Raw genomic sequence first — 19,352 nt, forward strand, 5'->3', positions numbered from 1 at the left:
TTTTGGCAATCAGGCTTGAACATCAGTTATATATAGGCAAATAAATGGCCTCTGCGTTTATCCATGGCTTCACGCATGGCTCGTTCCATTGATTTTACTTAGAAGACATGCAGGCATGAAAGCCAGGTGAGAGCCCCATACCAAGCACGTCACCACTGGGACAACATGTAACATCCAAACATCTTACATGAGAAACACTTCGGAATAGTCTTTGCCATCACACATGTGGACACCTTCGTACAAAGATTATTCTTCACTGAGAAAAAGAAATGCTGTAATTGGTTTGTGTGTACAATGCAGGAACCGACATTGTCATCCTTAATCCCAGTGTAAGGAAGCCTCCCTTAGTGTCATCATCACGTAACAGAGACTTTTCTTCTGGGACAGTCATGACCCAGAGCTACAGAGGACACGGACACAAAGAAGGAGGTAGGGATTTCCAAGGGTAATTAACTGAATCATATATAACACATGGATCTATCCACATTCAAAAGGGATAAATTATGTCACCGTTTCTATTAAGAATTGGGTTCTCTTTAAGAACAAAGAGTAAATGGGTTCTGAGCCCACAGGCAGCTTGGTTGGTTCTTGGTAGAGACTTCAATCCAGGTGTGACCTGGTTGTCCATGGGTGCCAGATACCTAGAGACGGACCAGTCACCTTTTTAGTATCCAGGAGCAGAATGGAGTAAAACTAGTAATGTTAAAATGATAATTTAAAAAGTAAATGAAGCATATCAAGAACTTTCAAATTACTGAGTTCAAATAACCCCATGTCTCAACCCAACCAAACTTGAGCATTTCAAAGTCATCCATCAGAGAAACAATATGGCAGCCAGTTTGAGTAGATTCTTTCTGCAAAGGAATAGCTGACGACCTAATTTGTTCACAATTGAAAGGCAACAGGCTGGGCAATGATAAACACCCCACCCTCAGGACACATTCCTCACCCTGGCACGGCACTGGGACCTCTCAGTATGTGGTGGGGAAACCCGGGGCTTCTTACTGGGCTGGGCTGGGCTACTCTGCCCTGTGTGGGTCTTCCCTGGATTCCTGCCTCAAGAACTTTGGGTAAGAGGACCCAGGGGTGTGTAGGCTGGGGTTAAGACTTCATATAATTGGGCAAAAATCCTGCATTTGATTCCATCTTATCTCTGGTATGGTGTTTCCCTTTGATATGCACCCTTAAGGGATGAAAGTTCCCTTCCTATCTAAACTGACATGCTCAGTGAATCCACCCAGCTGCAGGTGGAGTCACCAAGCTGCTCCATGAGCTGGGGGCTTTATGTGATTTCCACACTGGGTGTGGTAAGCATACGTGTCTCTCTGCCAGCCTGTCATGCCTTTCACCTACCCCTTGTACCCCTCCAGTTTGCTTCTACATGTCCTTTAGGGCTGGCGGCCACCCTCATCTAACCCCAGGCCGGGGTGAGGTACTCCCCTTAGAACTGGGGCCCCATAGTTCCCCCACCAGAGGTGCCTTCACCTCACACTTACATGGACTCAGCCTCTTTGCCTGGGGGTCACTTCTCCCGACTGTGACCAATGAGATGACAAGTAACTTTGATTTCTGTATACTTAGTGCTTAAAATGTAGTCCTGCTGAATAAGTGTTTACTGGGTGAGCCTTTCCTGGTACCTCGGTATGTACATTCAGATATGTCAGAAGATGTGATGGCTTAGTGCTTCATGAAACAGCACTAAGAGATTCATTCATTCATTCATTCACAGCAACCTCCAACTCTCGGGCCCAAGCGATCCTCTTGCCTCAGCCTCCTGAGTAGCTGGGACTATGGGCACCTGCCACACCTGGTTAATTTTAGAGATGGGGTCTTGCTCTTGCTCAGGCTGGTCTCAAACTCCTGAGGTCAGGCAATCCACCCACCGTGGCCTCCCAGTGTACTTTCAAATGAACGTGTGAGAAGCGGTAACTGCTCAGAAAGATAGAACACTTACAGGGAGGTGAGACTAACATGAGCTCATCTTTCTCTGAAGGTTTTCTAAGGCTTCTGTGTCTCTGCACACTCAGCTGCAAGCCAGTAGGGGGCCTAGCTACCCCAAGGGGGCTTCTTATGTGATCTGTCCTTCCATGGAGGACCTGCTGCCAGAGACACAGAAGACTGACCTCACCAGGAGGAAGGCTGCATATTCCATGGATGGATGGAACCCAGCCTGGGGGTGGGGAACAGAGAAGGGAAAGGAGAGGGCAGGAGAAGAGGCTGCTGCTATGGATGGCTGGATGATGGATCCACCAGCCCATCACCAAGGGCCAGAATGAACAAGATCAGAACCTGGGAAAAGGAGAAAACTTTTGCCCCAAATGAGGGTTGTCTCAAAAGTGAGCTGCTTTGTTGCTTTTAGTGGAGACTTTCCCAGGTGTGTGGCATTCTGCAGAACTGTCCAGGGGGCAGGGGTGGGCATAGCTGTGTAATTGTAGTCAGTGCTGTTTCCTGGAGCTTGGCACAAGACTCAATTTAAACAAAGCCTTCTAAATGCTTCCATTAAAGAAAAACAAAAACAAACAAACAAACAAAAAAACTCCAAATATTTATAGTAACCCCTCTTCTACTGCAGAAGTTTTATTCCCAACATCAGCACAGCCACAATAGGAAAGGTCAGAGTCTCATGGGGACTCAAGATCTGGGATATCAATAGAACAAATGGCATCAGAGATGTTGGAGTGAATAAAGCCGGACTCCATAGTTGACCATCTCCCTGCACTGACCACCGCAAGTTGACCTAATTTCCACATACCAGACATGCACCACACGTACGTATCAGTACAGTAGGCCTAGTTCCTTATGTTGACCACCTCCAAATTTTGACCAGTTACAGTCCCTTGGGTGGTCAACTTACAGAGGTTCTACAGTAGAAGAAATGATCAAGATTCCAGAGCTATGCTGTCTGAGAGAGCCTAAAGTGATGATGGGAACATTCTCTACCTGTGCTGTCCAACACGGGAGCTAAGAGCCAGGTGTGGCAATAGAGCACTGGCAGAGCAGCTATTGGGATGGAGAAACAGATGCCTCAGTTGGCCTAATTTTAATTATAATTTCAATTTGAAAAGACTCAAGGGGACAATGGCTGCTTTACTGGACTGCGTAACTCCAAAGGGCATTGTCCCCAAACCAACATTCTCCGGCATTATCTTTTTCCATTATTTCAGGAGCCACACAGCAGACACACATTCATACCTAAGCACTGTATTTTGCTTACTAGGCACATATCTTTAAAACCCTGCAACCAGGCCAGGCACTTTGGCTCATGCCTGTAATCCTAGCATTCTGGGAGGTTGAGGTGTGTGGATGGCATGAGCTCAGGAGTTTGAGACCAGCCTGAGCAAGAGCGAGACCCCATCTCTCTAAATCAGTGGTTTTCAACCTTCCTAATACCGTGATGTATTTTCATTGTTACAAAGGGGTGGCAACCCACAGGTTGAGAACCACTGCTCTAAATAAAGAAAAATAAACCCCCCAAACAGCCGGTGTTGTGGCAGGCCCAGCTGCTTGGGAGGCCAAGGCAGAAGGATCACTTGATCTGATCCCAAGAGTTTGAGGTTTCTGTGAGCTATCATAACACAGTACTCTATCCAGGGTGACAGAGTGAGACTGTCTCAAAAACAACAACCTTGAAAAGAGCCCTTTCTGAGCCTGCAGTTTTTTTCTTTATTTGAGATACAGTCTTATTTTGTCACCCTCTGTAGAGTCCTGTGACATCACAGCTCACAGCAACCTCAAACTCTTAGATTCAAGTGATCCTCTTGCCTCAGCCTCCCAGCTACTCGGGCCCACCAAAGTGCTCGGCTATTATTTTTAGAGATGGAGTCTCACTCTAGTTCAGGCTGGTCTTAAACTCGCTGCAGTTTCCTTTTTTTTTTTTTTTTGTGGTTTTTGGCCAGGGCTGGGTTTGAACCTGCTACCTCCGGCATATGGGACCAGCACCCTACTCCTTGAGCCACAGGCGCCGCCCTGCAGTTTCCTTTTTAAATTTAATTTTGTATTTGGAGTTATCTCTGCCTTTGCTTTCATAAGGTCCTACAAAATGTTTTTGCCACAGGGTGCCCTTTCCACAGGTATCTAGAAGGACATTTCTTTATCTAGACAAAGTTTTCTACCCATATGGAGAAGAGGAGGAGGGGAACGACTGCAGACTTCTTCCCTCTGTCTTAGTCTACTGCAGCAGTTCTCAACCTGTGGGTCGCGACCCCTTTGTTAACAATGAAAATACATCATGGCATTAGGAAGATTGAGAACAGGGCTGTCCTGTGGGGCAGGGAGGCTCTGTTCTCTTGTTGAATGGGACTGAACTGAAAAGCTTCTGTGCAAAGCAGTTTGTGGAAATGAAAACAGAAGCTATCAGCTCAGTTAAACCCAACAAGAGTTCCTGCAGGATGCTTGGCGTTGGGACACTTACTACAGCCTCAGGGCTCACCCCCTGCTGTTCTGCCTGCCTCCCGCTTTCCTCATTAAGTAGCAACCACAGGTGCTTCTGGAGATTTCATAAGCTGGTGTCCTTCAGGAGAGATCAGAAAACTATTTCAAAGCTGCCAACAGCTAAGATGGTGCAGGCAGAGACTGAACGCTGGCACCTGGTTGGGGACAGTGCTAAGGGAATGTACTTTTAATACTAGGAGATTCCAATTACTCTGGAGTTGCAGACAGCAGAGGCAGCTGAGGCTTTCTGGATCATACAGTTTCATGCACAGTTTAGAAGTGCATGATGGATATACATGTTATTCTACTTGGATGAAAGTTTGAAAGTTCAGAAACAGAGCAAACCTTTTCATCGATAGGTAGAAGTAACTTGGCAAAGTGTCTCGGCCACCTTTTCTGAGCACTGTGGCCAGGCCAGTTACTGCTGATTCATGGACCTTGGGCTGAGCTCTGAGCCCATGAACGGTTTCATAAGCAAACTATTCAATTCTAAGTACTTGCAAACATGATTCTTGCTAAAATGTCCTTCTTTAAGAAATGAAACTGAAGCACCAGGCCACCTAGCCATTGTCATCTAGCACTTACACACGGAATGCAGGGAAGGGCATTATCAGCAGCCTGTGGGCAAAGGAAATATGCGGTGCACGTGGGCTGTCCTGCAGCTGTAACAGCCCTCTGGGCCTGACACTCACCCGTCCCCCGGGAGTGGCTGAAGTCGCCCTTTACCACGCGGCAGGTCTTGCCGTCCCCGCTGCAGACTCCGCACCGGTCTTCCTTGGCTGCAGACCCGATAATGCCATCGCAGCCAATTTTCTAAAGAAGAAGACGGCTGGGTTATTCTGTGTTTAAGACTCAGAGGGTTTTAAAGATACTGCCCTGCAAGGCTGACTTCTCCAGGAAGTCTGGCAGATGTGGTGCCCAGAGGCCTAAGAAAATATTTTAACTCCTTTGAAAATCAGAAGAGAAATAAATGAATAGAATCTGGACTGGATTTTACTCGTCTTTACACTCAGGTAGTTATCTAGTATGTTTTTTGATATTTGTTCTGCAGGAGGGAGCCCATGAAGACAAATGTGACGGAAATCACCCGAGGCCTGAAGTCCTGGCTGCCTGGAGCAGAGACCCTGGGTGGCGAGGTGAAGCCTGATCCCTTATACCAGCTGGTGTAGCCATAATTTCACGTGATCAGCATTCTCCATGGGGCTGCATGGGTTACCTGTATCTTGGTCAAAACAACCAGTAGTCTCAGAACATACAATAGAAACCGTAGACCTCCCTACTGAGGTAGGGAAGCCCAGAGGCCACTCAGACAGGACTGGGACCCATATTTTTCAGTAAGAAGACCTAGTCCACAAAAGCCCCCATCTCTGAGGTTTTTGTGAGCTATCATAACACAGTACTCTATCCAGGGTGACAGAGTGAGACTATCTCAAAAACAACAACCTTGAACAGAGCCCTTTCTGAGCCTGCAGTTTTTTTCTTTATTTGAGATAGTCTTATTTTGTCACCCTCAGTAGAGTCCTGTGACATCACAGCTTTTCAACAAGTCATGTCTAGGAACAGAGGAGAGAGCTTCTACCCTAGGTGGGTCTAGGAGGTGCTGCCTAATTTTCATGAAAAGTAGAAAGAGGTTTTGAATACTTATTTATTTAATTTTTTAGAGACAAAGTTTTACTTTGTCTACTCTACTCTACTCGGTAGAGTACTGTGGCATCAGAGCTCACAGCAACCTCCAGCTCCTGGGCTTAGGTGATTCTCTTGCCTCAGCCTCCCGGGTAACTGTTACTACCGGCACCCACCACAATGCTCGGCTATTTTTTTGTTGCAGTTTGGCCGCAGCTGGGTTTGAATCCGCCATCCTTGGTATGTGGGGCCAGTGCCCCACTCACTGAGCCACAGGCGCCACCTAATACTTATTTTCACTCTAAAAAAAAAAAAGCATGAGAATTTTGTACCTTACAAAATAAGTTCATGTTATAGTAAACAGCAAGTGTTTATTTATTAAATTGCCTAAATGCTCTCCATGTTTTTCTCCCTGAAGTGAATACTTCCAGAACAAGAACTGGCTTTTTCCCACTGCCCCTTTTGTAGGCTACAGCCTACAAAGCACTCTCCAGCTGGAAATCAGGAGCCACAGTGAGCCAGGCAGAGGTGATTTACCTCTTTAATGTGAAGTCTGGATGGGAACAAGCAATGTGCCTCCCTTTCATGCCCACTCCCACCTGCAGGCAGGATTCAGAGCATAGGTGGCTGAACTTGGGTCTCCGGAGGCAAATACCCAGCCCAGAGCTCCCCAGCATGATCAGAATCCTCTGCCTCCTTACGGCAGCGGGTCTCAGAATTAAGCTTTCCATTTACTAAAACACAGAGTTCCTGATTCAGGAGGTCTGAGGGTGCCCGAGAATTTGTTTCTAATAAGTCCCCACCAATGCTGATGCTGTTGGCCTGGGGTCACACACAAGGGCATGGGAACCCTGGCACTAGGGCACAAGGAACAGAGGAATGTTCTTTGCAGTTAATAGCCCTATGTTTGGGGACTATTAGGACCTAAGTCTCATCTCTTAAGGTCCTTTCATCTCTTTGGGAAAGATTCAATGAGAAATTACTACTATGTGTCTAAAAACAACAGTAGAACTGGACATAGCTCTGTAAAACCTTTAAGATATTCTAAGAACCAAGTAAATTTAGTCTAAAGATGACCACTATGAAAACTGAAAAAGAGAAGACTGAACTTGCTCAAAGTTAGCACAAAAACAGAAAAGGGAAAACTTGGAGGTTTTAGTGGCCAGAGGAGGCCAGGCAAGGAGGCCATGGAGAGGAACAAATTAAATGGCAGCTGGATAGAGTTGGGTGACACATCAAGACATGGATGGCAACCAACTGTGATACTTTGCCAGGGCAGAGCACCTAACTGTGACCTGGAGGGGCCACTGGCTGTGCCAAGGCACCTGGAAACTAGAGCTGGCTGCAGGGGCTGCCTAGATTCCTGACCCGGACTGCTAGCTGGCTGCTGTAAAACTGCTCAATATGAAATGACAGGAGCCATCACCTGCTCAGCCCGCCCGGGCCTTCCCATCTCTCCCAGGTCCTCTCAAATCTACATGTTCCCTCTACTGGCTTCCTCTTATTTAAAAACCCTCGTCAGCAGTAGTAAGTCTCTGGCTTTACTCCTGCTTTGCTGTCCTGTACCTCCATCAGGGTTTCCCAATTAGACAGCTTCTGGGGGCTCTGAGTCAACATTCCACTTGTACTGACAGCTTCCCCCAGCCCCACTGAAGAGCACCTTTTGGGTCAGGTACAGACAGGGACAAGCACAGGGTTGCCCTTTCTGTTCATCTTGCCTGTCACCAGGGCCAGCACAGGTTCCTGGGCTCTGCCTGCCCCGTCGGACATGATCTTAGGTGCCGTCTACATCTGGATGCAGGGAAGGCAGGGGCGTCCTCATCTGAACAGCAGTAAATCTATAGTCCGCGCGAGCAGGGACTGTAATGTTCTTGGCAGGGACTGGGATTTTTTTCAAATTAGAGGCTGCCAGAGGATACAATTGAAGTAATCAATTCTGAACGTTGGAGGAGCATTAGTGATTGTACTTAGGGGTGTTCCGAGAGAACAAGATGACCAAACCCAAGGAAACTCCATGCAATAAATGCTTTGAAGTCTCCCTGCATTATCCTGGTGATCCTTAGCTTGGATCTACACTAGGAATTCTTATCTACCATTTCTGAACTTTCAAAGCAGCCTCAAAGTTCTTGGTTAGCATCTGCTGGTGTGAGTGTTGTGCCATTGGCTATGTCAGGGCATGTGTGACCAAGGGGATGATGATGCCGTGATAATCAAAGACACAGGATGGAATGGAACCGGGTGGGAAAGCACCAGGTTTTTTTGGTCCAGATAGTTCCTGGGAAACATGCACAACGTACGCTGTTTCCCCGAAAATAAGACATCCTCCGAAAATAAGACCTACTTATAGGAAAGATAAGACATCCCCTGAAAATAAGACCTAGCACATCTTTGGGAGCACACCTTAAAATAAGACACTGTCTTATTTTCGGGGAAACAGGGTAGTTAGAAAAGCTTTAGCACTGACACCTGTGAGCTGGAGGAGGGCCCAGGATGGCCATGGGCAGTGAGGCTATTTTTCCCAGAAGTGGGAAATATTAGTGTTCAATGATCTGAGTCCTGGATTTGATCCCCAGAATTTTGCCCCTCCTTAAGACTCCCGGTAACAATCAGGCCTCTGGTCATGATATCAAGTGACCACTTCTCCATCCTCAACTTTGACCTTTCACTGTGTAGCATCTGCCATTGTGTATAGACAGTCAGTCTTCAGTTGTTTGAAATATAGCCAAACCTCTGTGAGTTTACTACCCAAGGGACTATAACGAACTGGTAAACATATGGACATGGTCTATGAAAATCAGGTCGGCCTAAGGAGGTGGTCAGTGTAGGGAGGTGGGTAGCTATCAAGGTTCTACTGTATGTTCATTCATCCAAAGCACAGTCCCTAGATGTGCGTTATGTCCCCACCTGGAAATAATGGTATGTAACACCCAAAGGTGCCAATGTGGGGCCAAGCGGACACCCCAGAGCATGTGCGTGAAGAGGCCACGGACACCAGGGCGGGGCGGGCCTCTGGGTGGCTCCTGGCTGATCCTCTCGCAGCCCCTCACACCGTTCCTCCGTCCTCCCTTGCCTTCTGCACTCTCTGAAAGCAGGCAGCTCCCTGAGGGCTCTCGGCTCCCTCTGCTCCTCTTTCATTTTCTTGGCAATTTTACTTTCTCCTTGGACTTCAACCACCACTCTGGCCAGTGCAGGCAACCCTTAAATCCAATTCTACCCTCCCTAACCTGGCTGACACTGCTGAGCCTCTGATGGGCAACCTCCCTGGACTTCCTCCTGGACATTGGATGTGATGGGCCAACTTCTCCGCTCCCTCCTGACTTCTTAACTCTAGTTGGACCCCTGCTGCCCACACGCTGGACCTGACACACAGGCCTGAAACCTCCGAGTCAATTTTGACTCTTCTTCTTGACACACCCAGTTAGTTGCCAAGTCTGTTGTCTTTTTCCTGAAAACTTCTAGTGTCTGTCTCTTCTCCATGCTCCTGACCTCACTCAGGTGGTTTAGCCTCTTCTTACTCAGGACATGAACTACTGAATTATTTTTCTCCCTGCCTCATGCCAGATTCATCTTCACTTGATAAGATCTGTGGCCGTAGAACCCCCCTACCTCGCCGAAATGTCCACACTTAGGGATTAAAGACCTTCCCCATAATCTCATCAACTACTTGAAATCTCAGCTTTCCTTCCTTCCTCTCCAAACACACATGGAATCCAACCATTTCCCAGCCTCACTTCTGTGAGCAAACTCTCACCTCTCAGCTAGATGAGTGGCCAGCACAGCTTCTTATTTTTTTGCAACAGTCTCATTATGTCACCCTCAGTAGAGTGCTGTGGCGTCACAGCTCACAACAACCTCAAACTCTTGGGCTTAAGCGATTCTCTTGCCTCAGCTTCCCGAGTAGGTGGGGCTACAGGCGCCTGCCACAAGGTCTGGCTATTTTTTGTTGTAGCTATCATTGTTGTTTAGCTGGCCTGGTCTGGGTTTGAACCCCCCAGCCTCAGTGTTTGTGGCTGGCGCCGTAACCACTGTGTTACGGGTGCTGAGCCAACCAGCACAGCTTCTTAACTGACTTCCTGGGATCCCCTGAGACCTCACCAGAGTTGGATTCTCCATCACCAGGATCATGTCCCTCCACCCTCATACTCAGAGTAAAATCCAGCCCCCTTCTCCTCTGTGCCCTGTGGACCAGCCCTCAGCCTCCTGCCTTCTTGGAATGTACCAGCCTAACTCTTCTTTCTGCCTGGAGCTCTCTCTCCCAACTCTCTGCCAGGCTGGTTTTTCCTCAAATGCCATCTCATCTGCGAGGCATGCCATGCCACCCTGTTCATAGCTCTCGACCAGTCCTCTACTTGGTCTCACTATGACACTATCTTCTTTCCTTCTTTACATATACCAATCTCTAGAGCAGTGATTTTTAAGTAGTGTGCCATGAAAATTTTTAAAGATCGTTAATTATTTTCAAAAGAATTCAAAGCATCGTAAGCATATTCTTTTTTTTTTTGCTCAACATAATTTAAGTGTGCCATGGAAGTTTACTATAGGTTCAAGTGTGCCAAGAGATAAAAAAGGTTGAAAAACATTGCTCTAGAGCAGGGGTCCTTAAACTTTTTAAACAGGGGGCCAGTTCACTGTCCTTCAGACCGCTGGAGGGCTGGACTATAGTTAAAAAAAACAACAACTATGAACAAATTCCTATGCACACTGCACATATCTTATTTTGAAGTAAAAAAACAAAACGGGAACAAATACAATCACACCACCACATGTGGACCATGGGCCGTAGTTTGAGGACCTCTGCTCTAGAGTGACCACATTTGTGAGCTTACACGGTCTGTATGTTGGACAGGGAAACCTCTCCGTCCTGTTCTCCACTGAAAGCCCAGCAAGTGGAACATGGAACATGCTTGACAAATATCTGTTGCTCAAACAAATCAAATTCCACGGTGTCTGCTTTCTGCCACATCTGAATCTCTCACTGGCTCTTGGTCACGCCTTCGCCTGTGCTGGGTGGGTTTCCCAACAGCCTGCAAGTGCAGGGAGGGCTGTTTTATAATTCCCCATAGTCTTCTCCCCCCACACCCACACATGTGGCTAGGTTGGTGTCAGTACACTCTGCACGTTCAGCAAGTGCATAAACATGATGACCTATAATCGAGCTAGCAGGTGAATTTTTTCATATTTGAACTGGGACTTTCTTGTACATGGTCCTTATTAGGCTGGTTATTTTCTGGCTGGAGTAAGCAGCACTTGCTTTCTTCAACTGTGTAGCTATCTGCCATTCTCCTTGTGCAGGAGGGAAGACACGATGTTTTGACTTCTCAGAGCTGTGGATTTCAGACCAGCTCCAGAGACAGCATCCGGGGACACACGGGGCTCCTAGGGGAGCTCCACCAGGGCCCGCCATGCTCAGCTTCTTCTTTCTGGACTTTGTCCTGATTTTGTGAGACTACATGTCATTTCCATAAAATGGATATATGGGAAGTAAAATTTCTGAGTTCTTCCAGGTCTCAAACTCTTAGTTTGGCTGTGTGCTTGGTTGATAGTTTGGCTGCACCCAGAATGCTACCATTATTTCAATTTTCTGCCAAGGTTAGCTCTTCTGTTCTTCTTGGTCTTTCTCATTCACATTACTGGTTTTCCTCAAATAGCTGATGATCTCCGGTTGCCACTCACGTATGAGGATGAGGAAGAGAAGGGCTGACCGAGGGAGAGCTGTATGGGAAGGCAGGTGCTGTTGTGGGGCGGGCTTCCTTTTGGGACCCATGGGAAGGGAGCCGGAGTCAACCCCCCAAACCCAGGAGACTGTTGCTCAGCACAGAGGCCACCCCTCCTGCATGGGATCTCCTTAAAGGTTCATTCTAGGACATCGCAAGGGAGCCCCTAATGGTTTACCGAACAGCCTGGCAAGCTCTGAGGGCAGGGCCAGCCGTGGGTACACAGCCCTCCACTCATCTCTGTTTCTACTCTTCACTTCCACCCTTGGGCTTTCTCTTCAGCTGCCACTCTCCATCTGTTCCAGTCTGGCCTCTGCTGCTGTGTTCCTTCAATGCCACTTCCATTCACTGTTGTCCTCCTGAAAGAGGTAGAGTCTTCTTTTTGTCTAGAGGCCTCTAATTCTCTTCACTGTTATGTTTTGTGCCTTAACTGCGGATTTAGTGGAGTGCCAGATAGCAGAGGCAGGAACATGGGGCTCAGCCTGCTGGCTCCACCCAGAAGTTGCAAGGGGAGGTCCATCAGGAAAAAAGGGGTGCAGGGCACTTTAGAGTTGTAGGAATGCTCTGCATAACAGCCTAGCACCCACAGTCATAGCTACAGGGTCATGATGAAGGGAATGACAGGACACGGGAGGGCATTACAGAAATGCAGACTGAAGCATACATTTCCCTGCATGCCCACGACCTCTTCTGTACATGCTCATACTCTGAGGCCAGAGTCTCTTACGATTCTCCTAAATTCCGCTAGTAATTCACATGTGTAATAGGACCTTTGGACACAAAATGAGAAGCTAATAAATTATAGACAACGAAAATGTTCCATTAAAATGAACTCCAGATTCCAGAACCATGGAACCCCTAAGAACAGGTAATCCATTCAGCCATCTGCCCACTCTTTTTTTTCCTTTTCATTTTTTCCACATGCAATCAAAAGCTTTCCTCTGCGCCAGCTCACAAGGGAACACAGACAGGTCAGGCACGATTCCTCCACTGACACAGCTCACAGCCCTGAGGCACTGTGGTTTGGTGTTCACCAAGCCCAGGATATGGACACAGATTATGGTCCCAAGGAAGTATGAACCCAATTGGAACGTGTTTGCTGTAAGTGTACATAAACTAGTAAAGTGCTAAAGGAAAGCCAAGAGTGTCAGGATCTCAGGTATACTTGGATCTGTCCACCGCCCAAAGGGGAAAGCCATGCATCGGTTGGACTCCCTGACTGCATGTCAGTTGCTCCAGAGACAGGATGTGTATTAGAAACTTACTACCTCGCTTTCTTTGCCACTGGAGGGCAACAGTAGGAATTATTAATGACGGGGCTCCTGATTTATAGGGGCTTGCTGAAAAATATACTATGTTTATGTTTCTTCCCCCACTCCCTTCCACTTTTATGAGTGCTGTTAAGTTTAATTTCAGCATGTTAAGTAATTTGTGACTCACTGAAATGAAACTTAATTCAGTCCTCATAAAAACAGAATCAATGGTATTTCCATGTTTCATGTTATGGTTTGAATCAGCCTGCTATTTGGAGTATAGTAGAATCTACTCAAAATGCCATTTTGGAGCCTCTTATCCTCTACCAGCTAGTTACTATGTTCCTCGAGATTTCCCAGAATTCCTTCAGCTACCCCAAAATAGCAAAATTTATAGCTGAAGGGAACAGAGGAAAAAAGCAAGTAAGCAAGTCACGGCACTCTTTCTTGAAGTGCAGTCTTATACAAAGTGTGTGTGGTTTCTACCTTTTAGCCATTATCTAATGATAATTATACCAATGATTTTAAAAATTACATTAGTATTATTCTCTTTAACCAATTTTCCTTGCCTTACTCTTTCACAAGTACCACAGAAATCCAGAACATCCTGTTCTTGCAAATACTACAACGAGGCATAAATACTGTATTTGTCCTTAATTTATCATCTTATTTAAGTATGTTCAATTTTTATGATAAAAGTTCATTAACCATGATTAATAATTTGGAGTTTTATGAGAAATGATTTAAGAGTAGGCTAAGATTAATCTTTACAACCTCTCTCTGAAAAAATTATATTGTTAGAAAAATTACAAATGGTCTTTAACTACCTTCAGAAAGCAAGTTGTTTGTTAGGGCTTAATCTTGAGTGGTGTTTGCACCCAGGGGCTGCTGTCATGTGCCAGGACGGGGGTCCTTCTGCTTGGACTCGGGGACTGCCTGGAGGCAGCAGGTCCTCAGGGCACAGCCATCCAGGAGATGGGCCTTCTGAGAAGTGGTAGGTTGTTGTCTCCCTGCAGCAGGGCAAGGTTCCGGAGGGGTGAGACCACCGTGGCGCATCATGAAAGGCACCTTCATCTGCACCTCTGGGCCCTAGTGATTCTGCTGGTCAATGTCAGGCTCACTGCAGGTACCAGTGCACACAGGGGTGATGACAGTGGTGAAAGTGCTGAGATAGTGTGGGGGAGAGGTGCCTGTGCCCCAATGTCATTCCCATCACACCTGCAGAGGGCTGAATGTTTGTGTCCCCCCCCAAATTCATATGTCAAACCTTTAATCCCAATGTGACGGTCTTTGGAAAGTAAGACCTTTGGGAGGTGATTAGGTCATGAGGGTGGAGCCCTCACAAATGGGATCTGTTCCTTTGTAAGAAGAGGCCAGAGAAGTAGCAAAGTCTTTTTTCCTTGTGAGGATACAGCAAGAAGTCAGTGACCTAGGCCCTTACCAGAAGCCAACCGTGCTGAGACTTAAAGCTTGTAAACACTGAGGAAGAAATGTCTCTCGTTCAGGAGCCACCCAGCCTGTGGCATTCTGTGACAGCAGCCTTAACTGAGACAACATCCAAGAGCAGAACAGGCTTGGGTTCGATGATACCCTTATGATCATAGACATAGGGCTATTCTGATGCACTAAATGGCATCTTGCCCTTGTTCCTCCGACAAAAGGGCTGAAGGTTTCACTGTCAGTACAGTGCTGACCCAGGAGGAGGAAGATTCCCTAGTGGGTTGGAAAGGCTCTGATTAAAACCAAAGTCATGCAAGGAGCCCACTGGCACAAATTACTTAGAGCTAAAATAGCCAGCCAGTAACACAGAGCACACCAGCCAGAAAATTTCAGGATTCTGAGAAATATCTTCTCAGTGGCAATAACACTACAGAAGATGCAGGCAAGTGGCTTGGGGAGGCTCAGCAGGTATTGCTCTGATTTGGAAAATTATAACACAAGGAGTGCAAGTCATTGGAGAGAGTGGCTCACACACGTGTAATTTAGGAAGGAAATCAACTCTGCATTTGGCTCACCTGCAGGCTTACCAAGAACTGTCAGCAATGCCTTTATTCAGTAATAACGATAAGGGCTTTGTTCACATCGCCCGAAGGGCAGGAACTTGCACATTCTTTGCTACAAGGAAGCATCCCTGGGAGCCCAGCTCAGCCACTCAACCCTGCCTCCTTCCCCGAGAGGCAACCTTGCCAAGACTCTCGGGCTCCAAGCCTTTATCACCCACACTTACCCGTCTTTGATAACACAGCCAGGCAGCCCCAAAGGAGTCTGGATCTTGTCAAGCTTTTTTTCTGAAAAAAATCTATGTTTGGAAATGGCTTGGACTTTGCAAAGAAAAGGAAATCCACTTGGGTTGAAATGGTTTGTTGCAGGAACCACCTAGGAGTTGTCTTTATGTCTGCCTTCCTGTCTTGTTTCCTTTTATTCTGTTTTTTATTCATGCACCAAAATTCTGCTAGGCATCGGGAAGCAGAGAATGAACCAGGTCTGCTGCCTGCGTGGCCAAGTGGGCCTGAGGCTCAGAGGCCATCGTCTGGCACAGCCACAGATTAGCAAGGATGACAGTGTGTGGGAAAAATATTTTCCCCAATATTTTTAAGATTTCCTTGAAACCGAGTATTATTAACTTTGGAAGATGTGGGGTCTGAAGCGCCAAGAGCCTTAGAGCCCCTGGAATGCAGTTTCTTTCTTCCAAATACACTCTGAAGGGCCCTCAGTGGCCCTCGCTAAGCGAACTCCATGGATAGTCTCACAGAGGGGCTGGGCAATGGAGGCCAAAGAAGCCCGAACTTTAGAGGAAAGCCCCAGTTTTCCTTTCTACGCCAAGTGCGCTGATCCATCTGCTGCAGACTCTGGCAGCTACCTTCTCTGATGGCTCCTGCAGGCTTGCCTGCCCAGGACACAGTTCAGGGAAAGGAGCTGCTACAATGACTGGAACAGGTGTCCATGGCAAAGGAAGGATTCCCTGGGTGCTGTGTCTGAATGTGTGTGTCCCCCAAAGTCATATGTTGAAATCCAAATGCCCAGAATGATAGTGTTAGTGGGTGGGGCCTTCAGGAAGTGATTAGGTCATGTGGGTGGGGCCCTTATGAATGGAATTAGTGCCCCTATGATAAGAGAGATGCAGAGAGAGCTCAGCAGCCCCTTACATCATGTGAGGACACAGTGAGAAAATGCCATCTGAGAAACACACCCTGACCAGACACGGAGTCTGCTTATGTCTTGATCCTGATATTCCATCTTCCAGAACCATGAGCAAGAAGTTTCTGTAGTTTATATAGGCTGCCTAGCCTGTGGGGGTTTGTTATGGCAGCCTGAGTACCGAGTGGACTGAGACACTGGGGCTCTCCCATAAATTGCCCAGAAATGTGATAGCTGTGGCATAATCCAGGTGCCATCACCTGAGCCACACCCCTCTAGGTACTGAAAATCCCCCCCAAATTCCAGCTGCTGTATTACATTGGGAGGATGCTTATGCTGGTGGCTGAACAGGGAGCACAGAGTCACCTCTGCTACCTCAGGCCAGGAGGACTGCCCAGGGAGGGCATGGGCTACAGTGTGCCTGAGGATGGGTGTGATAATGCAGTGGAGGGTGAGCTTCCTTCCTTAATTCTTCCCTCCCTCCTTTCTCTCTTTTTGTCTTCTTAAATATTTATCATATTCTAATGAGTTATGGATATCCAAGATAAGGATGAAGTTGGGGACTGTGCCAAGCAGGCACATTGACCTGCCCGGGAAACAGAGCACAGCTGCCCAGATACCCTCCAGTCTCATCTAAGCATTCTGGCTACCCTTTTGTTGGTCTTAAAAGTCCAAAACAATTTGAAAAATTTTGAGAAGACCATATTGTTCCTGTTCTTTCAGCCATCTTACCTCCTTGTTAGCCTGTCAGGGGCATGCCACTCCATCACTGTTGGGGACAGGTGGCAGCACCACTGGGTGCCCTCCTGAGTCAATCCATTCTCCCAGGCCTCCCAAGGCCTCAGCTCCACCCTAAGCCCCAAAGCCCCACCAAGAATATAATGAAAAAGCATGTCACCTGGCACCTGCCGTGCACGCAGAGGTCGGTCTCGTAGGGCCCACAGGGAGTGCCATCTAGGACCCTGTCAGCCACCAGCAGCGGAGACTCCTTCCCCAGGGGTGAGCAGTAGAGTTCACATGGCTTATCTGAGGACAGAGAGATGGGTGGACGTTGTCCTGGGAAGGGAAGTGTGGGCCACATGGGGTACAGGCACATGTGGGCAGGGGAAGACCCAAGGAAGAGAGGTTGGCACAGGTAAATAGTGGCCATGGCACTTCAGCATACTTGCTCAGGTACACGTACCAGTTCCTCTGATGCTAGACGCAGCATGGGGAGAAAGACCCTCAGGCTCAAGAGAATGACAAGACAGTTCAGAGCTCCAAGGGGGCTTCCTTCTTCCTAAAGATACGGGCACTTCCCCCTCTTAAGACGCTAAACACACTGGGCTGAACAAAGGCCTGGTTGTGTGCTAACACCTTTGTAAGCTGAATGGTGTCAAGGGTGAAGCCAGGAGCTGCTCTTACAGCAGGGGTGGAGAAGGAGGGGAGGGTGAACAAGGATGACTCTGGGTGGAGGTTGTGTGAGAGGGTCAGTGTTCCCAGAGCTCCTGGGTAACAGCACAGAGCTGTTCTATGGGGTCCCTGGAAGAAACTGGGTCAGGTAAGGCACAGAGAGGGGACACAGGGGATGCTAAGATAGCTTGTGTACAGAGAGGGGACATGGGGGCTGCTAAAATAACTTGTTTTAGTCCTGTACTCAGACAGAATGGAATCCCAGTGTCTGCTGCTCCTGGAACCCCCACACTCCCAGCTCTCATGCCTTTGCCTGGGCTGCTCTCTGTGCCTGGAAACCCCCCCTATCTTTGGCCTCCTTGAAGGGCCCCATCACCCTGGACACTTCTACCCCAGAGGTGTCCCCTCCTGCTGTCTCTGCCGTGGGGAAGACAGGCCACTGCACTGTGCTTGGCACACACCTCCAGTAAAGCCTGACCAGCCTGCTGCTGGGCGACTGTCCGGGTACCTCCCACATACCACGTGAGTTATCACAAGGCAGGTCCCATGGCTAAGGGAGTGTGAAAGGGAGAACTTCACCTACCTTCACACTGACACCCTGCTAAGCCTGGGAGCCCTGAGAGGGTAGGGGACCAAGTCCTCATCTTTTGACCCAAGACTGTAGTCACAGAAGGACTATCTATATTTTTGAACAAATGAGTATATTTGGTTCTTCTGTAAGTCACTGAGCAGGTGGAATGCTCCCCTTTTCTCTTTTCCTCAGGCACCTAACCCTAAAGCCATTCACATGATTGTTCTGCACAGGGAGCCTCTTGGGAGTCAGAGACCTTCACACTGCCTTGCCAGGCCCTGTGTCCCCACCAGCAGCCCTCCCCAAGTGGGCCTTCTGGTGGTCTTGGGCTAACAAGCGCAGGGACAGAGAAAGGCTCGTACAACTGACTTGGCCTTGGAGGAGCTCAGTGTTCTAGCTGCAGAGTTTTCATCAGAGCAGATGTGCTGTCTCACCCAGGCTCAGGGGCTCTCATGACCGAATGACTAAACCATCCCTGTGTCCAACTGCCTTCTAGAGACACCTCCCATGGAGCTTGGCTGGTCAATATGCTTGATGGGGAATCTCGTCTCAGAGCACCAGGAAGAAGCTCCCTGGGTGTGGTGGAAACGCTGGGTTTAGTCCTTCTAGTTATCTGCTTTGAAGAGGGGACTAGAGATCTTTAGCTTCCCAGGTCAGCAAAGAAATGCTGTGCCAACATTTAGTCAATCAACAAACACAGAGTGAGCCCACCCTTACACAAAGTACTCGGTGGGCACTGCTGAGGAAAGATGTGTGATGTAAGCTTTCCGAGGCCCTGGCGGGCTTACTGTCCAGTGACATGTCCCCTATGATGGGGCTGATGTGAGCTGTCAGAGGGCCAGGCGTAACCTGGAAGGAATGACTCATTTCTTGCACGGGCAGGCTGGGAGTGGTTGTCCTTCCTTCCACTTACAGGGAAGACCAGAGGCGGCTGGTGGAGGCGAACTGTGAAAGATGGAGATGTAAACTGTGATGAGCCCTTGGAGGCTCCTTTGACAAGATGATTGAGTTGCTCTGGGAGCCCTGAGGTTCTCTTTTTTGGGGAACTGGTGGGATATAGACCCCTTGCCACTATTATTTCATTGGAAGGAAGGGTCCCTTGGGTGCAGTGGTTTGAAACTATGGATTTTAATTATCTTTAGACTGAAGTGGGAGGTGATTGGTTCAATAGCTGTAATAGTGATGATGGCAGTAAAATCATAAATAATGTTTCCTATCTACCATGTGCCC

The 19,352-nt window shown here is 47.9% G+C and overlaps 1 protein-coding gene across 2 annotated transcripts in view; it reads right to left on the reverse strand.

The window, feature by feature from the left end:
- Nucleotides 1-19,352, reverse strand: part of ADAMTS17 (ADAM metallopeptidase with thrombospondin type 1 motif 17) — a 327,885-nt gene that overhangs the window by 93,244 nt on the left and 215,289 nt on the right. The window contains exons 14-16 of one of the 2 annotated variants that reach the window (XM_053581836.1): nucleotides 17,058-17,185; nucleotides 5,124-5,244; nucleotides 188-256 (exon numbers count right to left, since the gene is read on the reverse strand). In XM_053581836.1, the coding sequence (XP_053437811.1) occupies nucleotides 188-256; nucleotides 5,124-5,244; nucleotides 17,058-17,185 (318 nt within the window). The remainder of the gene's footprint in view (nucleotides 1-187; nucleotides 257-5,123; nucleotides 5,245-17,057; nucleotides 17,186-19,352) is intronic. The other variant, XM_053581837.1, reaches the window with a different exon arrangement.

Source organism: Nycticebus coucang, chromosome 2 (assembly GCF_027406575.1).
Source record: "Nycticebus coucang isolate mNycCou1 chromosome 2, mNycCou1.pri, whole genome shotgun sequence".
In the NCBI taxonomy this organism is placed as follows: domain Eukaryota; kingdom Metazoa; phylum Chordata; class Mammalia; order Primates; family Lorisidae; genus Nycticebus; species Nycticebus coucang.